The sequence below is a fragment of the Ranitomeya imitator genome, chromosome 3 (genome assembly GCF_032444005.1).
Source record: "Ranitomeya imitator isolate aRanImi1 chromosome 3, aRanImi1.pri, whole genome shotgun sequence".
NCBI lineage: Eukaryota > Metazoa > Chordata > Amphibia > Anura > Dendrobatidae > Ranitomeya > Ranitomeya imitator.
In genome coordinates, this window is record NC_091284.1 from 141802993 (window position 1) to 141830838 (window position 27846).

The 27846-nt window shown below is 42.8% G+C and overlaps 1 protein-coding gene across 1 annotated transcript in view; it reads right to left on the reverse strand.

Annotated features, from left to right (window-relative positions):
• Positions 1–18394: 18394 nt before the first annotated feature.
• The window catches only part of ARX (aristaless related homeobox), a 16848-nt gene continuing 7396 nt past the window's right edge, over positions 18395–27846 (reverse strand). The window contains exons 4-5 of the mRNA XM_069761542.1: positions 23737–24065; positions 18395–20334 (exon numbers count right to left, since the gene is read on the reverse strand). Coding sequence (XP_069617643.1) covers positions 20091–20334; positions 23737–24065 — 573 coding nt within the window. The 3' untranslated portion in view covers positions 18395–20090. The remainder of the gene's footprint in view (positions 20335–23736; positions 24066–27846) is intronic.

The following is a 27846-nucleotide window of genomic DNA, read 5'->3' on the forward strand; positions in this document are numbered from 1 at the left end:
GGTTGGAAAAGGTTGGATAGTGGGTGAAACTCACAGGAACCACGAATACCCAATTGTCATGAAACTTACAGAGAAAAACTATCATTCAAAAATTTACACTTCTTCTGTGTTTTGAGACATTCCTGGTTTTGGCACACAAATTCTAATGAAAAACTGATTAAAAAATACTGATGTGTGAATGAGGCCTAAGTATATGTACAACTTATTTTAGTGGATGTATATGGTGCACGTAAAGAAAGGTCACGTGTAAAAAAACTGCAATGGATTAAAACTATCCTGGACAGTGCTACTTGGGGTGCTTGTGAGATAGTTTATTTTCCTCTGCAAAAGTGTTATTTTCCATACTTTTCTCCCATAGAACATTGTTTATAATACTCTGTGCTCAGTTGGTCTCTTCCGTTCCCCTCCAGAGCGACTTTGTGAACAAGATCCTGGACCAGGTCGAAACGTTCTGACACATTCATATTTTGCATTTCATGCTTACTCTGAGCTTCTGTCTACCTGCACCTGAATTTTCAAATAAAAAGAAATTGCATTCAACACAAGAGTGTGTGGTGAATTTACCTATCTATACACACTTCCATATAAGCACACACACTCATACACGCACACATAAACACACACACACACACACACACACACACATCCATACACACACACACATCCATACACATGCACACACACATCCATACACCCACACACATTGACACACATCCATACACGCATGCACACATACGCACACACATGCACACACATCCATACACACATGCACACACACACAAACATCCAAACGCGCACACATCCATACACATGCACATACACATCCATATGCACACACATCCATACATACACATCCATATACACACACAAACATCCATACACACATGCACACACAAACATCCATATGCACACGCACACACATCCATACACACACGTCCATACACAAGCACACATATCCATACACACACCCGCGCACATGCACACACATCCATACACACCTGCACACACACACACACGCACAAACATCCATACACATGCAGGCACACATCCATACACAAACAAAAAATATGCTTCTGGCACTCATAGAATTTATTTAGTCTTTAATTTATTAATATATTTCCATGCAGACAATAGTAGTGTAGTAACGTTTCGGTCAAAACATTGACCTTCGTCAGACTGAAATATACAAAAAGAAAAAAAGAAAAAAAATTACATAATATCGATTCACATCCATACACATGCGCTCAAACACACATCCATACACACATGCACATACACATCCATACACACACCCATCCATACACACAGCGTCGCACAGGAGCACCTTGGGCCCACCAGAGAAAACCATTCTTGGGGCCCACTATATAGCTACATAGAAATATATACAAGACCACTAACTGTGTGTTAAAACACGCTCTCATAGTATAATATAAGGTAGTACACGTCTTAATTATGTAGCAGGGGTTGGGATAGCCCCCTCATAGAATATAAAGGAGCCCCCTCATAGAATTTAAAGTAGCCCCCTCATATACTATAATGCAGCCCACTCATAGAATATAATGTAGCCCCCATATAATATAATGCAGCCCTCATATGGTATAATGCACAGCGACGTAGTATACAGCACAGAGCCATGTAGTATATTGCCCAGTGACGTAGTATATTGCCCAACTGCGTAGTATATTGCCCAGTCACGTAGTATATTGCCCAGCCACGTATGTCACAGGTTAAGAAATAAAAAATAAACATACTCACCTTCCGATCCGAGGGCCCTTGTAGTTCTGTCACCGTGCGGCAATTTCTGGTCCTAGGGTGTGATGACGTCGCGGTCACATGACCGTGACGTCATGGCAGGTCCTTGTCGCATACCATCATTGCCACCGGAACCTGCCGATTGCATGGAGCGGTCACCGGAGCGTCGCGAGGAGCGGGAAAGGCGGCGGAAGGTGAATATATAATGATTTTTTATTTTTTTTAATGATTTTTAACATTAGATTTTTTTACTTTTGACGCTGCATAGGCAGCATCAATAGTAAAAACTTGGTCACACAGGGTTAATAGCGGCTGTAACGGAGTGAGTTACCAGCGGCATAACGCGGTCCGTTACCACCGGCATTATCCCTATGCGAGGGGTGACTGGAGGGCAGTATGCGGGCGCCGGGCAGTGACTGCGGGGAGGAAGGAGCGGCCATTTTCTTCCGGACTGTGCCCGTCGCTGATTGGTCGTGGCTGTTTTGCCGCGACCAATCAGCGACTTGGAATTCCATGACAGACAGAGGCCGCGACCAATGAATATCTGTGACAGACAGACAGACAGACGGAAGTAACCCTTAGACAATATATATATACTAGATTGTGGCCCGATTCTAACGCATCGGGTATTCTAGAATATGCATGTCCCCGTAGTATATGGACAATGATGATTCCAGAATTCGCGGCAGACTGTGCCCGTCGCTGATTGGTCGAGGCAACCTTTATGACATCATCGTCGCCATGGCAACCATTATGACATCATCGTCGCTGTGCCCGTTGCTGATTGGTCGAGGCAACCTTTATGACATCATCGTCGCTATGGCAACCATTATGACATCATCATCGCTGTGCCTGTCGCTGATTGGTCGAGGCAACCTTTATGACATCATCGTCGCCATGGCAACCATTATGACATCATCGTCGCTGTGCCCGTTGCTGATTGGTCGAGGCCTGGCGGCCTCGACCAATCAGAGACGCGGGATGTCTACGTCCTTTATGACATCATTGTCGCTGTGCCCGTCGCTGATTGGTCGAGGCCTGGCGGCCTCGACCAATCAGAGATGCGGGATTTCCAGGACAGACAGACAGACAGACGGAAAAACCCTTAGGCAATTATATATATACTAGATTGTGGCCCGATTCTAACGCATCGGGTATTCTAGAATATGCATGTCCCCGTAGTATATGGACAATGATGATTCCAGAATTCGCGGCAGACTGTGCCCGTCGCTGATTGGTCGAGGCAACCTTTATGACATCATCGTCGCCATGGCAGCCATTATGACATCATCGTCGCTGTGCCCGTTGCTGATTGGTCGAGGCAACCTTTATGACATCATCGTCGCTATGGCAACCATTATGACATCATCATCGCTGTGCCCGTCGCTGATTGGTCGAGGCAACCTTTATGACATCATCGTCGCCATGGCAACCATTATGACATCATCGTCGCTGTGCCCGTTGCTGATTGGTCGAGGCCTGGCGGCCTCGACCAATCAGAGACGCGGGATGTCTACGTCCTTTATGACATCATTGTCGCTGTGCCCGTCGCTGATTGGTCGAGGCCTGGCGGCCTCGACCAATCAGAGATGCGGGATTTCCAGGACAGACAGACAGACAGACGGAAAAACCCTTAGGCAATTATATATATACTAGATTGTGGCCCGATTCTAACGCATCGGGTATTCTAGAATATGCATGTCCCCGTAGTATATGGACAATGATGATTCCAGAATTCGCGGCAGACTGTGCCCGTCGCTGATTCGTCGAGGCAACCTTCATGACATCATTGTCGCCATGGCAACCATTATGACATCATCGTTGCTGTGCCCGTTGCTGATTGGTCGAAGCCTGGCGGCCTCGACCAATCAGAGACGCGGGATTTCTACGTCGATGCTGTGCCGGTCTCTGATTGGTCGAGGCCTGGCGGCCTCGACCAATCAGAGAGCCGGGATTTCCAGGACAGACAGACAGACAGACAGAAAGACAGACAGACAGACAGAAAAACCCTTAGACAATTATATATATAGACTAGATTGTGGCCCGATTCTAACGCATCGGGTATTCTAGAATATGCATGTCCCTGTAGTATATGGACAATATGGACTGATTGGTCGAGGCAACCTTTATGACATCATCGTCGCCATGGCAACCATTATGACATCTACGTCGATACTGTGCCCGTCGCTGAATCAGAAACGTGGGATTTCTATGTCCTTTATGACATCATCATCGCTGTGCCCGTTGCTGATTGGTCGAGGCCTGGCGGCCTCGACCAATCAGAGACGTGGGATTTCCAGGACAGACAGACAGACAGACAGACAGACAGACGGAAAAACCCTTAGACAATAATATATATAGACTAGATTGTGGCCCGATTCTAACACATCGGGTATTCTAGAATATGCATGTCCCCGTAGTATATGGACAATGATGATTCCAGAATTCGCGGCAGACTCTGCCCATCGCTGATTGGTTGAGGCAACCTTTATGACATCATCGTCGCCATGGCAACCATTATGACATCATCGTCGCTGTGCCCATCACTGATTGGTCGAGGCAACCTTTATGACATCATCGTCGCCATGGCAACCATTATGACATCATCGTCGTTGTGCCCGTCGCTGATTGGTCAAGGCAACCTTTATGACATAATCGTCGCCATGGCAACCATTATGACATCATCGTCGCTGTGCCTGTCGCTGATTGGTCGAGGCCGCCAGGCCTCGACCAATCAGAGACGCGGGAAGTCTACGTCCTTTATGACATCATCGTCGCTGTGCCCGTCGCTGATTGGTCGAGGCCTAGCAGCCTCGACCAATCAGAGGCGCGGGATTTCTACGTCGATGCTGTGCCCGTCTCTGATTGATTTCCAGGACAGACAGACAGACGGAAAAACCCTTAGACAATTATATATATAGACTAGATTGTGGCCCGATTCTAACGCATCGGGTATTCTAGAATATGCATGTCCCCGTAGTATATGGACAATGATGATTCCAGAATTCGCGGCAGACTGTGCCCGTCGCTGATTGGTCGAGGCAACCTTCATGACATCATTGTCGCCATGGCAACCATTATGACATCATCGTTGCTGTGCCCGTTGCTGATTGGTCGAGGCCTGGCGGCCTCGACCAATCAGAGACGCGGGATTTCTACGTCGATGCTGTGCCGGTCTCTGATTGGTCGAGGCCTGGCGGGATTTCCAGGACAGACAGACAGACAGAAAAACCCTTAGACAATTATATATATAGACTAGATTGTGGCCCGATTCTAACGCATCGGGTATCTATATATATAATTGTCTAAGGGTTTTTCCGTCTGTCTGTCTGTCTTTCTGTCTGTCTGTCTGTCCTGGAAATCCCGGCTCTCTGATTGGTCGAGGCCGCGCGGCCTCGACCAATCAGCAACGGGCACAGCGACGATGATGTCATAATGGTTGCCATGGCGACGATGATGTCATAAAGGTTGCCTCGACCAATCAGCAACGGGCACAGCGACGATGATGTCATAATGGTTGCCATGGCCAAGGAAAAAGAAAAAAGAATGGACTAAACGAGGCCTGCACAACCGTATAATGTAGAAAATAAACAACACATTTTATTAAACACCACAAAAAAGCACATAAAAACACTTAAAAATACAAAATGTATATGACACCCTAATACATCCTGATAGAACTGCAGCAAATATACATATATGTAGACAGGCCTATATAATCATATAATGTCACATAATGACAGTGATATAAACACCACAAAACACTGGGAGATCAAAGTAATGCTCAAAACAGGGGGAGGTATATATGAAAACCCCAAATCCCCAATAAGCGATCAAATACCCCGGAGTGTGGTGTAGAGAAAAAACCTATCTCTCAGCTGGTAACATATAGAATGTCAAAGAAAAGGCCTAGAGAGACCCTATCAAAGCTCCCCAGCAGAAGGTGAAAATGGCGTGTGCCAAAAGTATACTCAGCTGAATCTGAGATATAATCCCTGGGAGCCAAGAGGCCACAAAGGCTGGAGTAATGCTGCAGATCCGTATCACATAAATGGACGGCAAATGGCAGGGAAAGGGTGTGGGAAGAAGGCCCCACGCGTATCGCCGCCGCTGCGGCTTCGTCAGGGGAAATGGTTGCCATGGTGACAATGATGTCATGAAGATTGCCTCGACCAATCAGCGACGGGCACAGTCTGCCGCGAATTCTGGAATCATCATTGTCCATATACTACGGGGACATGCATATTCTAGAATACCCGATGCGTTAGAATCGGGTCACAATCTAGTATATATATAATTGCCTAAGGGTTTTTCCGTCTGTCTGTCTGTCTGTCCTGGAAATCCCGCATCTCTGATTGGTCGAGGCCGCCAGGCCTCGACCAATCAGTGACGGGCACAGCGACGATGATGTCATAAAGGACATAGAAATCCCACGTTTCTGATTCAGCGACGGGCACAGTATCGACGTAGATGTCAAAATGGTTGCCATGGCGACGATGATGTCATAAAGGTTGCCTCGACCAATCAGTCCATATTGTCCATATACTACAGGGACATGCATATTCTAGAATACCCGATGCGTTAGATTGTGGCCCGATTCTAACGCATCGGGTATTCTAGAATATGCTTGTCCCTGTAGTATATGGACAATATGGACTGATTGGTCGAGGCAACCTTTATGACATCATCGTCGCCATGGCAACCATTTTGACATCTACGTCGATACTGTGCCCGTCGCTGAATCAGAAACGTGGGATTTCTATGTCCTTTATGACATCATCGTCGCTGTGCCCGTCACTGATTGGTCGAGGCCTGGCGGCCTCGACCAATCAGAGACGCGGGATTTCCAGGACAGACAGACAGACAGACAGACAGATGGAAAAACCCTTAGGCAATTCTACTATATAAAGCTGAATGTGTGTGTGTGTGTATGTGTGTGTGTGTATGTCCGGGATTGGCATCTGCACCGTCGCAGCTACAGCCACAAAATTTTGCACAGTCACAAGTCTGGACCCCGAGAGCGTCATAGGCTGTATTGTGAGGCGAAATTTTAACCCCGCGCGTTCCAATTCACCAAACAATTTTGCCCCTATCTATATAATGTGGAAAAAAGTGAAAGGAAAAGTGTTGGAGGCGTCGCAGCTACAGAAACAAAATTTTGCACAGTCACACGTCTGGACCCTGAGAGCGTCATAGGCTACGTTGTGAGGTGAAATTTTAACCCCGCGCTTTCCAATTCACCAAACAATTTTGCCCCTATCTACATAATGGGGAAAAAGTGAAATGAAAAGTGTTGGAGGCAAATTGACAGCTGCCAGATGTGAACAAGGGGGACTTAAAGAATGATAGCGATGGCGCAAAAGAGTATATACCGATCAGTTGCTAAGGTGGGGTCCCGACATGAGATACTCACCACACATGGGGATATGAACACACACACAAAATGCGCCACACACTACCACGTGCTTGAACACATATACCACCCTCAGCACACATTTCACCACACATACACCAACCTCGCCACATAAAAGTCGAAACACAAAAGTCACCGCTCAAAACTCGCCACGCGCAAAACTCGCCACATGCAAAACTAGGCTCACGCAAAACTCGCCACATGCAAAACTAGGCTCACGCAAAACTCGCCACAAGTGCAAAACTCACCTCATGGAAAACTCGCCACACGCAAAACTTGCACACGCGGAAAAATTGCCACATGCACAAAATTTGCAACACATGCAAAAGTTGCCTCACACAAAACTTGCACATACTCAAAAGGCACCAGACATAAAACTCACCACGCGCAAAACTCGCCATGCGCAAAACTTGCTGCACACAACTTGCTACACTAACCTGTTACATGCAACTCGACACACAAAAAGTTGCTACACGCATGTTGCCACACAAAACTCATCTCACAAAAGTCGCTACATGCATGTCGCCACACACAACTCAACACACACAACTTGACAAACGAAACTCACCCTAAAACACACACAAGTCTGATATTAGCCTTCAAAAATAAAAATCGAATTAATAAGCAGACAAACTACAAGAGCAACAAATGTACCATATAGGAAATACAGCAGCTGTCAGTCACATGACCTGTCTATTATGTGTATGTGTGAGCTAATATATACTGCCAGGGGGAGGGCTTCCTGTTGGCTGGGGATTTATCAGGCTGCCAATTTATCTTACAAATACTGAGGTAAAAATACTGAGCAAATAACGTGTGAACGAGGTCTAATACAGGAAGAGATGACATACAGGTATATACTATATACAGGAGGAGATGACACACAGGTATATACTATATACAGGAGCAGATGACCTACAGGTATATACTATATACAGGAGGAGATGACATACAGGTATATGCTATATATAGAAGATGACATACAGGTATATACTATATACAGGAGGAGATGACACACAGGTATATACTATATATAGAAGGAGATGACATACAGGTATATACTACATATAGGAGGAGATGACATACAGGTATATACTATATACAGGGGAGATGACACACAGCAGGTATATACTATATACAAGGGAGATGACATACAGGCATATACTATATACAGGAGATGACATACAGGTGTATACTATATATAAGGGATATGATAAACATGTATATACTGAGGTGAAAAAGAGGTGTGAGGTGAAAATGAAAAGGTGTGAGTGCAAAATGAGAGGAGTGAGGGAAAATAGTGGAGTGATCGGAAAATGACAGATGTGAGGTCAAAATGACAAGTGTTAGGGGGGAATGAGAGGAGTGAGGGAGAAAATGAGAGATGTGAGGGGGAAAATGAGAGGCGTGATGGGAAAATAAGAGAAGTGAGGTGCTATAACTAAACACAGATATTTACTATGCCCAGGCAACGCCGGGCTCTTCAGCTAGTTATATATATAGATATATATATATATATATATATATATATATATAAACAAACACAATACTCACCACTCCTCCTCGCTCCCACGCTGATTCCGGCTCTGTTCTGGAATCAGCAGCTGCACTGCCATCTGCTCGGCACACAGCCGGTACGTGATGAAGTGACGTCATTGCGTCAGAGGCAGAGGGGACTGATGGGAGAGGGAGAGTCACCTGACGCTCGATCCTCCATTGTTGCATTCGACTGTATCGACATCTATGATGCCGATAAAGTTGAATGCGGCGCACACTGGGGGGCGGCGCTGGCGCCGGGGCCCCCTGACTTACAGACCCATAGCAGCTGCATGGGCTGGGGGCCCCTGGGGGAGTGGGGGCCTTGGTCTGCTGGCCCTAATAGTGGGCAGTGTTAGATGCAGCTTGCGGCTAAGGCCGGCCTCACACTCAGCGTATAAAAATACGGTCCGTTATTTACGGCCGTAATACGCAGAAAAGTCCCCAAAATAGTGGTCCGTATGTCATCTGTAGGCAGGGTGTGTCAGCGTATTTTGCGCATGGCATCCTCCGTATGTAATCCGTATGGCATCCGTACTGCGAGATTTTCTCGCAGGCTTGCAAAACCAACATACGGACATACAATGGATCCATGGGCTCAAATAATCGTAAAAAGATATATACTGTCTATATATATATATATATATATATATATATATGTCAGTGAGACACACACATATATATATATATATATATTAATATATCATACAGCGCTAGATAGCTTAACCCCTTTCTGACCTCGGACGGGATAGTACGTCCGAGGTCAGATCCCCTGCTTTGATGCAGGGCTCCGCGGTGAGACGTCATCGCCGACCCCCGTCACATGATCGGGGTCGGCGATGCTTCAGAATAGTAACCATAGAGGTCCTTGAGACCTCTATGGTTACTGATCCTTGGCAGCTGTGAGCGCCACCTTGTGGTCGGCGCTCACAGCACACCTGCAATTCTGCTACATAGCAACGATCTGATGACATGATATGAGACATGGTTTACATACAGTAAACCATCTCATATCCCTTTTTTTTTGCATATTCCACACTACTAATGTTAGTAGTGTGTATGTGCAAAATGTGGGCGCTCTAGCTATTAAATTAAAGGGTTAAATCGCGAAAAAAATTGGCGTGGGCTCCCGCGCAATTTTCTCCGCCAGAATGGTAAAGCCAGTGACTGAGGGCAGATATTAATAGCCTGGAGAGGGTCCATGGTTATTGCCCCCCCCTGGCTAAAAACATCTGCCCCCAGAAAAGGCACATCTGGAAGATGCGCCTATTCTGGCACTTGGCCACTCTCTTTCCATTCCCGTGTAGCGGTGGGATATGGGGTAATGAAGGGTTAATGCCACCTTGCTATTGTAAGGTGACATTAAGGCAGATTAATAATGGAGAGGTGTCATAATTGAAGCCTGCTAATGCAGCCGCCCCTGCCTGTCAAAACCTGGTGAATGAATGGAATGTAGGTGAATGACCTGTACTTACCTCGAGTTGCGGTTATGCGCCCTCTGCTGGATGTCCTCATATGAACTCGAGCCTGGGAACTTTTCAGAATATTTTCCCAGGCTCGAGTTCATATGAGGACATCCAGCAGAGGGCGCATCACCGCAACTCGATGTAACTACAGGTCATTCACCTACATTCCATTCATTCACCGGGTTTTTACAGGCAGGGGCGGCTGCATTAGCAGGCTTCTGCTTCTAAAATTAGTTAACCCTTTCAGATGGATTTACAGCGTGGGACGTGACTGATCAACGGAAGGTATGGAATATTGTTGTTTGTTTTGTTTAACTTTGTTCCAGGTGACAAGGGTCTTCAGGTGGATTACCAGTATAATAAAATATTACAACAACCTGTGTATTTATTTCATTAAAATACTTTGTAATAATGTGTGTGTTTTTTAACCATTTCATACTATTGGATTAATAATGGATAGGTGTCATAATTGACGCCTCTCCATTATTAATCTGCCTTAATGTCACCTTACATTAGCAATACCCCATAACCCACCGCTACACGGGAATGGGAAGAGAGTTGCCAAGTGCCAGAATAGGCGCATCTTCCAGATGTGCCTTTTCTGGAGTGGCTGGGGGCAGATGTTTTTAGCCGGGGGGGGCAATAACCATGGACCCTCTCTAGGATATTAATATCTGCCCTGAGTCACTGGCTTTACCACTCTGGAGGAGAAAATTGCGCGGGAGCCCACACCAATTTTTTCTGCTATTTAACCCTTTAATTTAATAGCTAGAGCGCCCAAATTTTGCACATACACACTACTAACATTAGTAGTGTGGAATATGCAAAAAAAAGGGATATGAGATGGTTTACTGTATGTAAACCATGTCTCATATCATGTTGTGTTTGAGAAGGAGATAGGAAAAGTCAGCAATTGAATTACCGGCTTTTAAGCTATCTAGCGCTGTATGAAATATTAATATATATACATATATGTGTCTCACTGATATATATACATACATACCCCTATACTATGTGTAGACATTTATTTTAGCTATTCTATTCTAACCTGTCAGTTTGATTTTACTGTACACCACACTGAATTGCCAACTTTTCGATAGAACACCGCTGCGTATTTCTCGCAAGTCACACTGTTGGTCCATGTGTAATCCGTATTTTTCTCGCCCCCATAGACTTTCATTGGCATATTTTTTGCGCAATACGGTGACAAACGCATCATGCTGCGCTTTTCTACGGCTATAGAAGACCGTATAATACGGATCAGTAAAATACGGCAGATAGGAGCTGGGCCATAGAGAAGCATTGTACCGTATGCAATCGTATTTTCTGCACCTCTCATACGTCCGTAAAACTCGCTAGTGTGAGGCCGGCCTAACACTGCCCGCTATTGAAGTGAAATTAATATTCACCCATCTCCACGCCCATGGGGCTCTTTAGCAGCGGGGACAGGCTTTATCCACAGCAGCCGGCTTCTGCCTCCTGTCACCCACTGCTGCTCTGCTGTCACTGGGGGCCCCATAGCAGCTGTGTGGTGTGCCGCTATTTGTGACACGCCACAGGCTGGGGCCCCTGGAGCAGTGGGGGCCCTAGGCAGCTGATGGCCCTGTATGCCAGCAGGTGTCAGTGCCTGCGCCCACCGGAGAATCCTTCGGTTCTCCGGTGGGCCAGTCCGACCCTACATACACACACATCCATATACACATGCACACTAATTCTTACAAATACTGAGCATATTCTTCCTAACTATAGTACACCATAGTATATTGTCAAATAATAACTAAAAATGTGTCATAAATTAAATTTTAGGGAAAGGAAAATCTCTGAATTATATGTAGAGCATAATAAATGTATCATACTTAAAGGGAATGTGTTGTTAAAAATTTACATTGTTTATATCAGGCTTCTGTGTTCAATGTATTTAAAAAAAAATTCTTAACTTTTTAGCAATGTCTTTTTTTAAGAAAACAATCTTTATTAACATGCAAAATTAGTAAACTAGCAATTTTCACACTAGCTACAAGGGTTATTTTTTACATTCACATCCTGTCCTTTCAGGAAGAGTTTGCAGCAGTTTCCTTATCATCAGAGGCAGAACTACAATGACAGGTAACACCACTGATAGCACAGGATTCATCAAGCAAAACAGATGATGTCACAGCTGACCTGCTCCTCCTCCCTTCACAATGACCATTGTTCATGCTCAATAGATGCTTTAATATGACAGTTAGGGTCTGAGTCTTTTCATTAATGCTAATACACATTATTTTTCCAGAAACATGAGGAAGTGTGTGTCTAAAAAAAATCCCTAGTGACCACTGTGAAAGTTGCAAGATTTCCCATTTTTAATTTTTTTTAATGATGATTGTGACATGTAAAAAAAAATTCCAAAATTGATATAAAATACATTTAACACAAAAATTTGATTTAACAAATATGTCATTTTATTACACATTCCCTTTAAGTTGTAACATAATAGTATGACGAATTATCATGCTGAATGGATCTGTTAGAACTTAATGGAAATAATTGTGCAATGTGTTATTAATTATTGTGTCTATGCCATAATATCTGACACAATTATGTCATGTTTCTTATGTACAGTAATTAATTCAAGAGCCTCTATGTTTTCTGACTCATTGTTTCCACTTTTGTTATCCAGTTCGGCATGTTTGATGAGAGGGGTCATGTGTGAAGATTGTTCATCACTTTTCAAGTAAAAACATTCATATTGAAAATAATGGGTGTAATTGCTTTGTTACATGTGATGCAATTAATGTGATGCAAATTAAAGGACTGATCAATAGTTATCAAATAACACAAGAAGGATCAAATAATTAATTAATTATTATAATTATTTAATAGTGCCCCCAACAATATAAGGGTGCCTCCCACACAGAAATAGTGCTCCCCAACAATATAAGGTGCCCTATGTGTGCCTCCCACACAGAAATAGTGCTCCCCAACAATATAAGGTGCCCTATGTGTGCCTCCCACACAGAAATAGAGCTCCCCAACAATATAATGGTGCCCTATGTGTGCCTCTGACACAGTAATAGTGCTCCCCAACAATATAAGGGTGCCCTATGTGTGCCTCCCACACAGTAATAGTGCCCTCAACAATATAAGGGTGTCTCCCACACAGTAATAGTGCTCCCCAACAATATAAGGGGGCCCCATGTGTGCCTCCCACACAGTAATAGTGCTCCCCAACAATATAAGGGTGCCCTATGTGTGCCTCCCACACAGTAAGTGCCCTCAACAATATAAGGGTGTCTCCCACACAGAAATAGTGCTCCTCAACAATATAAGGGTGCCCTATGTGTGCCTCCCACACAGTAATAGTGCCCTCAACAATATAAGGGTGTCTCCCACACAGTAATAGTGCTCCCCAACAATATAAGGGTGCCCCATGTGTGCCTCCCACACAGTAATAGTGCTCCCCAACAATATAAGGGTGACCCATGTGTGCCTCCCACACAGCAATATTGCTTCCCAACAATATAATGGTGCCCATGTATGCCTCTGACACAGTAATAATGCTCCCCAGCAATATAAGGTTGCCCCATGTATGCTTCCTACACAGTAATACTGCGCCCCAACAATATAAGGGTGCCTTATATGGACCTCCCACACAGTAATAGTGCTCCCCAACAATATAAGGTTGCCCCACGTGTGCTTCCCACACAGTAATACTGCTCTCCAACAATATAAGGGTGCCTTATGTGGACCTCCCACACAGTAATAGTGCTCCTCAATATAAGGGTGCCCTATGTGTGCCTCCCACACAGAAATAGTGCTCCCTAACAATATAAGGGTGCCCCATGTGTGTCTCTCACACAGTAATAATGATCCCCAACAATATAAGGGTGCCCTATATGTGCATCTCACACACAGTAATAGTGCTCCCCAACAATATAAGGGTGCCCCATGTGTGCTTCCCATACAGTAATGGTGCTCCCCAACAATATAAGGGTGCCCTATGTGTGCCTCCCACACAGTAATAGTGCTCCCCAACAATATAAGGGTCCCCATGTGTGTCACTGACACAGTAATACTGCCCTCCAAAAATATAAGAGTGGCCCATGTGTACCTCCCACACAGTAATACTGCCCTCCAACAATATAAGGGTGCCCCATGTGTGCCTCTGACACAGTAATAGTGTCCCCCAACAATATAAGGGTGCCCTATGTGTGCCTCCTACAGTAATAGTGTCCCCCAACAATATAAGAGTGCCCCTTGTGTGCCTCCCACACAGTAATGGTGTCCCCCAACAATATAAGGGTGCCCTATGTGTGCCCTCCACAGTAATAGTGTCCCCCAACAATATAAGGGTGCCCTATGTGTGCCCCCCACAGTAATAGTGCCCTCCAACAATATAAGGGTGCCTTATGTGGACCTCCCACGCTGTAATGGTGCACTCTTATTTACTTCCATACTAATAGTGCTGCTACACAGTAACTGCTACATGGCTCTCTCCATGCTAGGGAAGCACAACTCCTACTTCTGCTCCACACTTCCAGTCTGCGTCTAAAGGAGAGAAGAGGGTGCCGGAGTAGAGTATAATAACTATGTGCCTGTCATCTCTGTACTTAATAATTAGAGCAGGAATTTTGGTGGTGATGCCAGGCCAGCATCCCTCTCTCCTTAGTCTTTACTGCTCACTTGGCACAAATCCTACCTAATTGTGCCCATGGGACAGAGAGGCCTATGAGCCTCGCAGGTATTAAAGGTCACTTTAAATATCTTCTCTTCCAGAAATATACTCTTGTCTCTTAAGCATAACCAATATATTGTTCCTTTTTTTTAATTTCTTTGTCCCCTTTCACAAATGAATCTCCTGTATATAGCAGTGTACATAGAAGAGGTGGGACCCATTATATTGCCAGATGCTCCCAGGCAGATGAGCTATGTGCATGTGCCATACCCTTTGCACCCAACCACCCAATTTGCTTGATATCAATGTATTTGCTTTGCAATGTATTCCTGCACAGGGTCTCATCACTTAGTAGAGAATGGGCTAGGACCCACCAAGGCTGCCCCCCACACACTCCAGGGACCCCATAGCAACTGCATGGTGGCTTCTATTGGCCGCCATTAAGAAAAAGTCAGCAGGGGCTGTCCTTGTCGGTGTCAGGCCGCCCATATTATCCAGATAAAAGAATGCAAGTGGTTGGATGTTGGAAAGCTGGCGAGAATCCTAAAGGTTTCTTTCTCTCTTTGATTCCTAACACTTGAAGACACTTTGTTATTTTGGATGTTTTACAGCTTATGTGACTAAATTAGACCCTAGTGATTTTTCTCCAACAAACAATAAGAACACTTATAAATAAACTCAACATAAAATAGAACTGATTGCTGCAAGGCAGAAAATAGACATTACTCAGGCAATAAGCATAAGCTAGGCATCCACGGGACTGTCAGGAGGTACAATGATATCTTTCAAGGGAGCATAATGTGCCTATATAATTTCCATATATCGGATATGGCATTTTTCCTGTCCATTACTATATGTCCAAAATGTTTTTCTGTGACGTAAAGTTCTTCTGTCACCAATAATATGGCCCTATTGTTTAATATTGGATGCTTAAAAGGAGATCATATTTCATGTGTACATTATATAGTTTCAATGTTCTAGAGTAATCCCTCTTTGTACATTATGGTGGAACCTTACTATTTGTTGCTTACATGCTTTTTTTGGTTGGCGCCTGTTCACACTAGTTTGGATGTGCTGGTCCTTTTTTTCTATTAAAAGGAGATCTGGGGATCAGCCTCAGCTACTAGATCATAATCAAAATGATTTTGGTTTGATTTGTTAGGCTATGTGCACACGTTGTGGATTTTGCTGCAGATCCGCAGCGGTTTTGACGCTGCGGATTCGCAGCTGTTTTCCCTGAGTTTACAGCACCATGTAAACCTATGGAAAACAAAATCCGCAGTGCACATGCTGCGGAAAAAAACGCGCGGAAACGTAGCGTCGTATTATTCTGCAGCATGTCAATTCTTTGTGCGGATTCTGCAGCGGTTTACACCGGCTCCATAATAGGAATCCGCAGGTGTAAAACCACATGTGAAATCCGCACAAAAAAAAAACGCAAAAAACCCACGGTGAATCCACGGTAATTCCGCAGGTAATCCGCAGTGCGGTTTACCTGCGGATTTACCAAAATCAGTCCGGAAAAATCCGCAGGACTTTCCGCAACGTGTGCACGTGGCCTAAAGCATTTTCTTATTTTCCTGGCTTTTAATGCGGTAATAGTGGACCAATTTATTGATATCCTCAGTAATGGTTCTACATGTGTGCCATGTAGCCTTTAATACAATGGGGCTTATGTTATTTATTATTTTAGAAAATACAGCATTCTATACATCTACTATATAATTGTCTAAGAGTCACTTCCGTCTGTCCTTCTGTCTGTCACGGATATTCATTGGTCGCGGCCTCTGTCAGTCATGGAAATCCAAGTCGCTGATTGGTCACAGCAAAGCAGCTACGACCAATCAGCGATGGGCACAGTCCAGAAGAAAATGGCCGCTCCTTCCTCCCCGCAGTCAGCGGCCGCTCCTTCCTCCCCGCAGTCAGCGCCCGCTCCGTACTCCCTTCCGGTCACAGCGCCCGCTCCGTACTCCCCTCCGGTCACAGCGCCCGCTCCGTACTCCCCTCCGGTCACAGCGCCCGCTCCGTACTCCCCTCCGGTCACAGCGCCCGCTCAGTACTCCCCTCCGGTCACAGCTCCCGCTCCGTACTCCCCTCTGGTCAGCACTCACACAGGGTTAATGGCAGCGTTGACCGCAGTGTAACGCACTCGGTTAACGCTGCTATTAACCCTTTGTGACCAACTTTTTACTATTCATGCTGCCTATGCAGCATGATTAGTAAAAATATCTAATGTTAAAAATAATAAAAAAATAAAAAATAGTTACATACTCACCTTCTGGAGCCCCGGTGACTGCTGCATACAGTGCGGTCTCGCGAGATGATGACGTGCGGTCTCGCGAGACTGCTACGTCATCTCACGAGCCCGCAATGCAATGTTCAGACCGGAGCGTGCGAGGAGCATCAGTAACCGGACGCTTCGATCCGGAGGCTCCAGAAGGTGAGTATGTAACTATTTTTTATTTTAATTTTTCTTTTTTTTAACACGGATATGGGGCATACTACGTGACTGGCCAATATACTATGTGACTGGACAGTATACTACGTGGCTATGTGCTGTATAGTACGTGGCTGTGTGCTGTATACTACGTGACTGGGCAATATACTACGTGGCTGGAAAGTATATACTACGTGACTGGGCAATATACTATGTGGCTGGACAATATACTATATGGGCTGCGCAATATACTACGTGGGCTGGGCAATATACTACGTGGCTGGACAATATACTATGTGGGCTGCGCAATATACTACATGAGCTGCGCAATATACTACGTGGGCTGCGCAATATACAACGAGGGCTGCGCAATATACGTGGGCTGGGCAATATAGTACGTGGGCTGCGTAATATACAACATGGGCTGCGCAATATACTATGTGGGCTGCGCAATATACAACGTGGGCTGGGCAATATACTATGTGGGCTGCGCAATATACAACGTGGGCTGCGCAATATACAACGTGGGCTGCGCAATATACTATGTGGGCTGCGCAATATACATGGGTTGCGCAATATACAACGTGGGCTGCGCAATATACTACGTGGGCTGCGCAATATACTACGTGGGCTGCGCAATATACAATGAGGGCTGCGCAATATACAACGTGGGCTGGGCAATATACTACGTGGGCTGTGCAATATACAACGTGGGCTGCGCAATATACTACGTGGGCCGCGCAATATACTACATGGGCTGCGCAATATACAACGTGGGCTGCGCAATATACAACCTGCGCAATGTACTATGTGGGCTGGGCAATATACTACGTGGGCTGCGCAATATACTACGTGAGCTGTGCAATATACAACTTGGGCTGCGCAATATACTACGCGGGCTGGGCAATATACAACGTGTACTGTGTGGGCTGCGCAATGTACTGCGTGGGCTGTGCTATACACTACGCATACATATTCTAGAATACCCAATGCGTTAGAATCTGGCCACCATCTAGTGTGTAATATTTGTCAAAGTGTCGCAATGTTCCCTCTAAAAGTATCAACAGCTTTCTATTTATCTTGTAAAGACGGAGAGAAGACCAACATGGGTGACATATAGGTCAGACATAAGGAATCACCCTCCAGATGCTACTTTTATATTAGTTCATTGCCATTTTTGCTGCCAACACGACATTAATACATTAATATATTCAGTCAGTCACTGCTAATATATGGCACACTAGTAAGAAGATTTTTTTTGTTTGATATTAACCCTGACATATTATTACATTGCATCATCTTGTCTTATCTCTGTAGTCCGCACATTGCAATTATACATGTTTACGTCAACATACTTCAATTCACACTTTTATATTAGAGCATGGGCATTTAGTGAACCTCAAATTACAATTTATATAGACACAAAACAATCAAGGCTATCGTCACATATATTAAAACTAAACGTAAGGCAGACCCACTAATGGAACGGTTATAATTTAGTAAAATATAGTAAATTATATTGTTTGCAACATTAGTGTGAATGATGATTTATTATCATACAGCAATTGATGCATGTTTCCAGTAATATTGATAGGGGTCTCATGAGAGGTCCTTAAAAAAAAAAACCCAGTCCCTGATTTAATTGGAGAGGTGTGTGCATGTATTATGGCAGTGTTATCATCTGTCTACTGGAATTAGGGATGAAACCAGCAGATTTTATCATTCAATTGAGATCTTTACTGATTGATGTCATTGAGTGAATTATGAGACACCTTGTGAAATAGCTAAGACACTCCGTGCAGTCACACGAATCACTCGCACCCATATTTCTATGTCTAGACATGGAGAAGGCTTTGGGTTTAGTTAAACATATCATTGCTGCTTTTCGTTTGTCTCGTTTTATTCTGAGTGGCGCGCTTCCCCAATGGAAAGTCTGGAAAATGACGACAAGAAGACAACATTACACAGGTACGGTAGCATTGATATAAAGGTTTGGAAAGCTCTACAGTTAATAAGTTAAATAAAGGGTTTTGACATAAATATTTGTGCTAGGAACCGTGTGGTATCTACAACACAGATAGAATTCTACAGCTCGACAAACTTACAACACTACACTGAGTGCAATTCTTTTATAACATTTCAAATATACAAAGCTCTTTTTCCTTATTTTTTTTTTTATAACAATGTTATTATGTACAGAATCAGTAATCACAGTTTAGTGACTTCAACAGTCCATAAATCTGACAGTTCATTTCCCTTTGGTTTGGTATAAAGACAAAAGAAAAAGAAAAAAAAAGAAAGAAAGTAAAAAAAAAAAGAACCTTGGTTGGTGCAAGCTAAAGAACAGAATACAACACAGATATACATCTCTTGTAAGTGCACTGACTAGATCTTTCAGCTAAGGAGAGTTGTGTATCAATGGCAAAGATCTGCATAAAGGAACAGCTCTGCCTCAGTAGAGGCATCCTGGCAGAGGCAGGGTTAATAGTATGGTGGAGGGAATGTCCCGGAAACCCCCTCTTCCCAAAGGAAAAGTTAAAAAAAAAAAAAAAAAAATCATTGTGTGAAGGACGAGAAATAAAACTGGCTCAAGTGTTTTTTTTCTTGTTTCATTTGCTTAACTACAGCAATGCTGTGACGTCACAGAGAGCAGTGACGTCATACAGTGCCAAGGTTTCTGCTGTGGAGCTGCATAAAGTCGCCCACTCTCTATTATTGTGAGACAAGTAGGCTCCGTCACTCTTCTGGCACAGTCCTCCAGTCTCTGGTCCTCGGCTGGGGTCCTTGCCCTCCTTTTGGTCTTGCTCGGTGAGGTGGGGTGCAGGCCCGGGCTTAGCAGACCTCTTTCCCTGTGCTGTTCCCCCCGGGGAGGATGTTGAGCTGTGTGAGCTGGGCCGCGTGCTCTTTCGCTTTCAGCCTGAGGGCCGCTATACTGGACGCCCTCCTGTCCGCCGCGGCTGTGACTGGGTCGGAGAGGCCGCCAGGTGGCGCTGCGCTCTCCACCGCAGGGTTGGGCTGTCTGAGAAGAGCGGCAGCAGTGGAAGCGCTGGTCAGGGGAGCCATGGTGGAGAACAGCCTGCGGAGCAAAGGGCACAAAATAAGACTCTTCACCAAACCTATGGAAATGGGCTGACTCACCTGCCCGCACAGGCTGCAAATATACAACATCCCCTAGAATACTCGTCTTTTCCTTTCACTTAATCACACAATATTTTAAGAAAAAGTCCACAGCAATAGCAGATCTGGTATGGGCATGAGGCTCTAATATATCATATCTGGTCATATCATATCTTATATCATATAATCATAGACAGGAAAAGCTGAACATATTCACTACAGGATTATCACAGCACAGAGACATTATACAGGGGGTCCCTAAATAGAGTGCGATTATATAGGGGGTCCCTAAATAGTGTGTGATTATATAGGGGGTCCCTAAATAGTGTGTGATTATACAGGGGGTCCCTAAATAGTGTGTGACTGCTTTGCAAATAACTAGAGGTGCATACAGCGTAACAATTTCGTGGAAATTTCTGTAACTCAAATATATATGTATATATATATATATATATATATATAGTGAGTTCTGCACCATATGTAGAGACTTCTGTTATATACATATATATACACATATATATAACACATATAATATGTATATATATATATATAAATGAGGTGACTTATGTACCATATTTAGAAACTTCTGTTCTATACATATATACTGTATATATATATATATACTTTATATATATATATATATACTTTATATATATATTTATATATAAATGAGGTAATTTCTGTCCAATGTTTAGAAACTTCTGTTATATACATATATATATACTATATATATATATATATATATAAATGAGGTGAGTTCTGTACCATATTTAGAAACTTCTGTTATATACATATATATATATACTTTATATATATATATATATATATATAAATGAGGCGAGTTCTGTACCATATTTAGAGACTTCTGCAATCAATTTGGAGCAGTTTAACTTAAAAAAATGACTGATCAGCTCTTATAAACCCGCATTGTGATGTTGATGGACCCATTACTAAATCACATATCTATGGCCAGTTTTAGTAGGTTTCCTGTGATCTGTTACATTAAATCAATCATCCAATTAATCAGCAGCTTAAATGATACTTGGCTCCTAATGTCAGACTGTAATCAATGTTATAAAAGAATTGTTTACACCCCATCAAAAATATTCTGTGTCTAAAATTTTCTATGCAATCATCCAAAGACTTTAAGATCAATGTTCCTTTAAGACTCCAGGTTAGGAGCTTCCCAACACTGATGGCCTTTCTCTAGCTGGAATTAATACTTATATTTTTTTTCCTGTAGCTGAATGTCAAATCCCCATCCGCGACCTGGCATCCCGGCTGAATGACAGGAGAGCAATTACACTTTGCTCTAGATGTTTTACTGCTCTCCCCACAGAAGCCACCAAAATACAGGTGACAGGCCCAGGAGACATAGGGAGATTTATAGACTCTCCATTAGCCAGGCTTGTGATCATCAGCTTCCTTGCTGTGATATTTGAAGACTTGGCTCTGCTACTGAGAGACACTATCTTGTGCGGAGCTCAGCAATGACAGGAGCAAAAGACACATGCACTGCACTATTACCAATGAGAAGACACAGAGGAAGAGGGGCATATGTGTCACTCCTGGCAGATAAATGGCCCAAGAATGTCCTAAAATACCGTGGGGGGAAAGATGTCCCATGTTTATCAAAATAAGACTATAATCCTCAGATACAGAAATCTCTAAGGGGATATGGAACTGGACATGTCCAAAATAAAGGAATGTGGCAATGGAACCTCAATGTTCTTCATAAGGATGTACAAGTCACACCAATTGTAAAAAAAAAAATTAAAAAAAAAGCACAAGCTATCATTACAGTTAAAATGTATTACTTTGTGATCAGTTGTTGACATTTTGCAGAGACTACCATGTTAGGGACAACAAATATTGGGGTACACACGATCCTAAATATGACCTTCACTGTCCCCATTACCCCATACTGTATGGTGCCTTATAGAAACTATCAGATAGTCAACTCTCACAGAAAGACAACTAGATGAGCCATGGCCTGGTAGGCAGCATTCGTCTAAAAAACATAGAAAATATATTTCCATCTTTGCCTTCATATGAAATGACTATACCATGTATATAAATCAAATAATTGGGGTCCAAATGTGTACTGTCCCCCCATTTTCTAAGAATAATCCTCTATTAGCTGTAATGTATGTGAAGCAGGGACATGAGTGACTTTATTCCTGCTGGTTGGGCTATAGGGCTACTAAACCTACAGTCTTCTCTGTGTATATGCTGCAATCTAGAGAGAAGATGATTGTAGTGGCATTTAATAGGATTACTGACATAGAGAAGAAAGAGAGATGGTCCTTAGTGATGACAATGGTTGTTTTTTTTTCTATTTTTTTTTTCTATTCTGGATCCCTTGGCCACAAGTCAGGTGGTTGTGGATCTCTGATTACTTCTGTCTCTAGTAGAATTATTATATATTTATAATTTATTGTGACCTTCATTCATTATTGCTTACAGGTTTATACTGTGTTTTTGTTGTTTCAAGATGGTTTCTATCTATCCATCCATCTAAAAAAAATATTAAAAGAGAGGCAGAACTAGAATAAATGTAAATAGAGTGTGGAAATGATTCAGCCCAGTGGCAACGTTTCGGTTCACAGAACCTTTTTCAATCCATGTGAACTGTGACAGGGCATGGTTGTCACTAGGCTGAATAATGTCTACACTTTACATTTACTCTGGAGTGCTGCCTCTCGTTTTATGTCGTATACCACAACAATTGGACATTGTTCGGAGGCCTGGCACCCACTATATGCAATTATAGTGCTGTTCTATTATTTTATTGTATGGATATTTTTCTATCCGTTTGTCTATTCAGAAAAAAAGGAATAGAGGCAGAATACCAAAAAGTATGGCAAAAAAGTGTGATTGATTAGTCCATGGTGGCAGGCAACCTTTCAGTTCTAAAGGTTGAATATTCCTGAAGCTTGAGAAAGGTTCGCACTTTAGAACCGAAACGTTGCCTGTCACTATGGGCTAATAAATCACACTTCTTTTGCCATACTTTTATGATGTGCCGACTCCATTTCTTTATTTTTGTCTGAATTTTTTTTTAACCTACCAGTGTCTCTGTTTTTCTATCTATCTATCTATCTATCTATCTATCTATCTATCTATCTATCTACCTACCTACCTACCTACCTATCTATCTATCTATCTATCTATCTATCTATCTATCTATCTTCTTATGTATACGTCATACATCTATGACTTGCCTGAGACACGTGCTATAGGCTATTGAGAAGTAATAATAATAATAATAAATCAGGCTGACGTCACCCTGCATCCATTGCGTCATCTAGTGCAATCCAATGATGTAGCAGTGCCCAGTATGAGTGTGGTTAGCATTTACCTGCCGAATGCGGGGCTGATGAAGGCCGGGTGTCGGAACACAGCTGCCCCCAGGAAAGTGCTGAGTCCTAGTGGGGTACCGCTGGGAGGTAATCCTGTGGATCCTGGTGGGGGAGGTAGACTGGGGAAGGCAGCAGCAGCGGCGGCGGCAGCGGCAGTCCAGGCAGAGTCCAAGGCAGGGTGGTGAGGAGGGAACGGGCTGGCATCTAGGTACGGACTCAGCGGGTGACTGCCAGACAGCGGGCCTGGAAAGGGCAAACCTGGGGCATGGGTCTGGGCACCCGCCTTCTCCCGCTTCCTCCATTTGGCTCTTCGGTTTTGAAACCAAACCTGATATCGACAAGATCAGCTCCATTATAAATTGATGGATCCTTCTCCTAGGACTTTACGATATCTATTTAATCTGTAATTACGTCTGGAAAATGTACAAAAAGAGTGTATGTATATTGTGTGTGTATGTGCATACTCTGTGTATGTATACTGTGTGTATACTGTGTGTATGTATGTATACTGTGTGTATACTGTGTGTATACTGTGTGTATATGTAGCGTGTGATGTGTATGTATGTATACTGTGTGTGCATGTATACTCTGTGTGTATGTAAACTGTGTGTATGTATACTGTGTGTATATGTAGCGTGTGATGTGTATGTATGTATAGTGTGTGTGTGTGTGTATGAGTCTGTATGGTGTGTAAGTGTGTGTATACTGTGTGTATGTATGTATACTGTGTGTATGTGTGTATACTGTGTGTATACTGTGTGTGTGTATGTATGTATACTGTGTGTATACTGTGTGTATGTGTGTATACTGTGTGTATGTGTGTATACTGTGTGTATACTGTGTGTATGTATGTATACTGTGTGTATACTGTGTGTATGTGTGTATACTGTGTGTATGTGTGTATACTGTGTGTATACTGTGTGTATGTGTGTATACTGTGTGTATACTGTGTGTATGTATACTGTGTGTATATGTAGCGTGTGGTGTGTGTGTATGTATGTATACTGTGTGTATACTGTGTGTATACTGTGTGCATGTATGTATACTGTGTGTAGACTGTGTGTATGTGTGTATACTGTGTGTATACTGTGTGTATGTGTGTATACTGTGTATACTGTGTGTATGTGTGTATACTGTGTGTATACTGTGTGTATGTATGTATACTGTGTGTATACTGTGTGTATACTGTGTGTATATGTAGCGTGTGATGTGTATGTATGTATACTGTGTGTGCATGTATACTGTGTGTATGTAAACTGTGTGTATGTATACTGTGTGTATATGTAGCGTGTGATGTGTATGTATGTATAGTGTGTGTGTGTGTATGAGTCTGTATGGTGTGTAAGTGTGTGTATACTGTGTGTATGTATGTATACTGTGTGTATGTGTGTATACTGTGTGTATGTGTGTATACTGTGTGTATACTGTGTGTGTGTGTGTATGTATGTATACTGTGTGTATACTGTGTGTATGTGTGTATACTGTGTGTATGTGTGTATACTGTGTGTATACTGTGTGTATGTATGTATACTGTGTGTATACTGTGTGTATGTGTGTATACTGTGTGTATGTGTGTATACTGTGTGTATACTGTGTGTATGTGTGTATACTGTGTGTATACTGTGTGTATGTATACTGTGTGTATATGTAGCGTGTGGTGTGTGTGTATGTATGTATACTGTGTGTATACTGTGTGTATACTGTGTGCATGTATGTATACTGTGTGTAGACTGTGTGTATGTGTGTATACTGTGTGTATACTGTGTGTATGTGTGTATACTGTGTATACTGTGTGTATGTGTGTATACTGTGTGTATACTGTGTGTATGTGTGTATACTGTGTGTATACTGTGTGTATGTATACTGTGTGTATATGTAGCGTGTGGTGTGTGTGTATGTATGTATACTGTGTGTATACTGTGTGTATACTGTGTGCATGTATGTATACTGTGTGTAGACTGTGTGTATGTGTGTATACTGTGTGTATACTGTGTGTATGTGTGTATACTGTGTGTATGTGTGTATACTGTGTGTATACTGTGTGTATGTGTGTATACTGTGTGTATACTGTGTGTATGTATACTGTGTGTATATGTAGCGTGTGGTGTGTGTGTATGTATGTATACTGTGTGTATACTGTGTGTATACTGTGTGCATGTATGTATACTGTGTGTAGACTGTGTGTATGTGTGTATACTGTGTGTATACTGTGTGTATGTGTGTATACTGTGTATACTGTGTGTATGTGTGTATACTGTGTATACTGTGTGTATACTGTGTGTATGTATACTGTGTGTGTATATGTAGCGTGTGATGTGTGTATGTATGTATACTGTGTGTGTATGAGTCTGTGTGTGTATACAGTGTGTATGTATGCGTCAGTATTGTCTGTGCATGAGAGTGTGATGTGTATTATTACAACAGGTTGCTGTGCCAAATGACTGTAATATTACATTGTAAATCTCTTCTATCTGTATCCGGAGCACATACAGCTCTTATGCAAAATGTAAAATACACTGTAAAATACCCTGGAGTACACCTGATTTATGTAAAGTGATGGCAGATATAATACTATTGCCTGTAATGAATTGGTGCTGTCGGTAATTGCAGGCAGGACAGCAGAAGCAGAGTACAGTACTATATAATGGCCGCAGTAGTATATTACAGTACAGCAGTATATAATGGCCGCAGTAGTATATTACAGTACAGCAGTATATAATGGCCGCAGTAGTATATTACAGTACAGCAGTATATAATGGCCGCAGTAGTATATTACAGTACAGCAGTATATAATGGCCGCAGTAGTATATTACAGTACAGCAGTATATAATGGCAGCAGTAGTATATTACAGTACAGCAGTATATAATGGCCGCAGTAGTATATTACAGTACAGCAGTATATAATGGCCGCAGTAGTATATTACAGTACAGCAGTATATAATGGCCGCAGTAGTATATTACAGTACAGCAGTATATAATGGCCGCAGTAGTATATTACAGTACAGCAGTATATAATGGCCGCAGTAGTATATTACAGTACAGCAGTATATAATGGCCGCAGTAGTATATTACAGTACAGCAGTATATAATGGCCGCAGTAGTATATTACAGTACAGCAGTATATAATGGCCGCAGTAGTATATTACAGTACAGCAGTATATAATGGCCGCAGTAGTATATTACAGTACAGCAGTATATAATGGCCGCAGTAGTATATTACAGTACAGCAGTATATAATGGCCGCAGTAGTATATTACAGTACAGCAGTATATAATGGCCGCAGTAGTATATTACAGTACAGCAGTATATAATGGCCGCAGTAGTATATTACAGTACAGCAGTATATAATGGCAGCAGTAGTATATTACAGTACAGCAGTATATAATGGCCGCAGTAGTATATTACAGTACAGCAGTATATAATGGCCGCAGTAGTATATTACAGTACAGCAGTATATAATGGCCGCAGTAGTATATTACAGTACAGCAGATTACAATGGCCGCAGTAGTATACTACAGTACAGCAGTATATAATGGCCGCAGTAGTATATTACAGTACAGCAGTATATAATGGCCGCAGTAGTATATTACAGTACAGCAGTATATAATGGCCGCAGTAGTATATTACAGTACAGCAGTATATAATGGCCGCAGTAGTATATTACAGTACAGCAGTATATAATGGCCGCAGTAGTATATTACAGTACAGCAGTATATAATGGCCGCAGTAGTATATTACAGTACAGCAGTATATAATGGCCGCAGTAGTATATTACAGTACAGCAGTATATAATGGCCGCAGTAGTATATTACAGTACAGCAGTATATAATGGCCGCAGTAGTATACTACAGTACAGCAGTATATAATGGCCGCAGTAGTATATTACAGTACAGCAGTATATAATGGCCGCAGTAGTATACTACAGTACAGCAGTATATAATGGCCGCAGTAGTATATTACAGTACAGCAGTATATAATGGCCGCAGTAGTATATTACAGTACAGCAGTATATAATGGCCGCAGTAGTATATTACAGTACAGCAGTATATAATGGCCGCAGTAGTATACTACAGTACAGCAGTATATAATGGCCGCAGTAGTATATTACA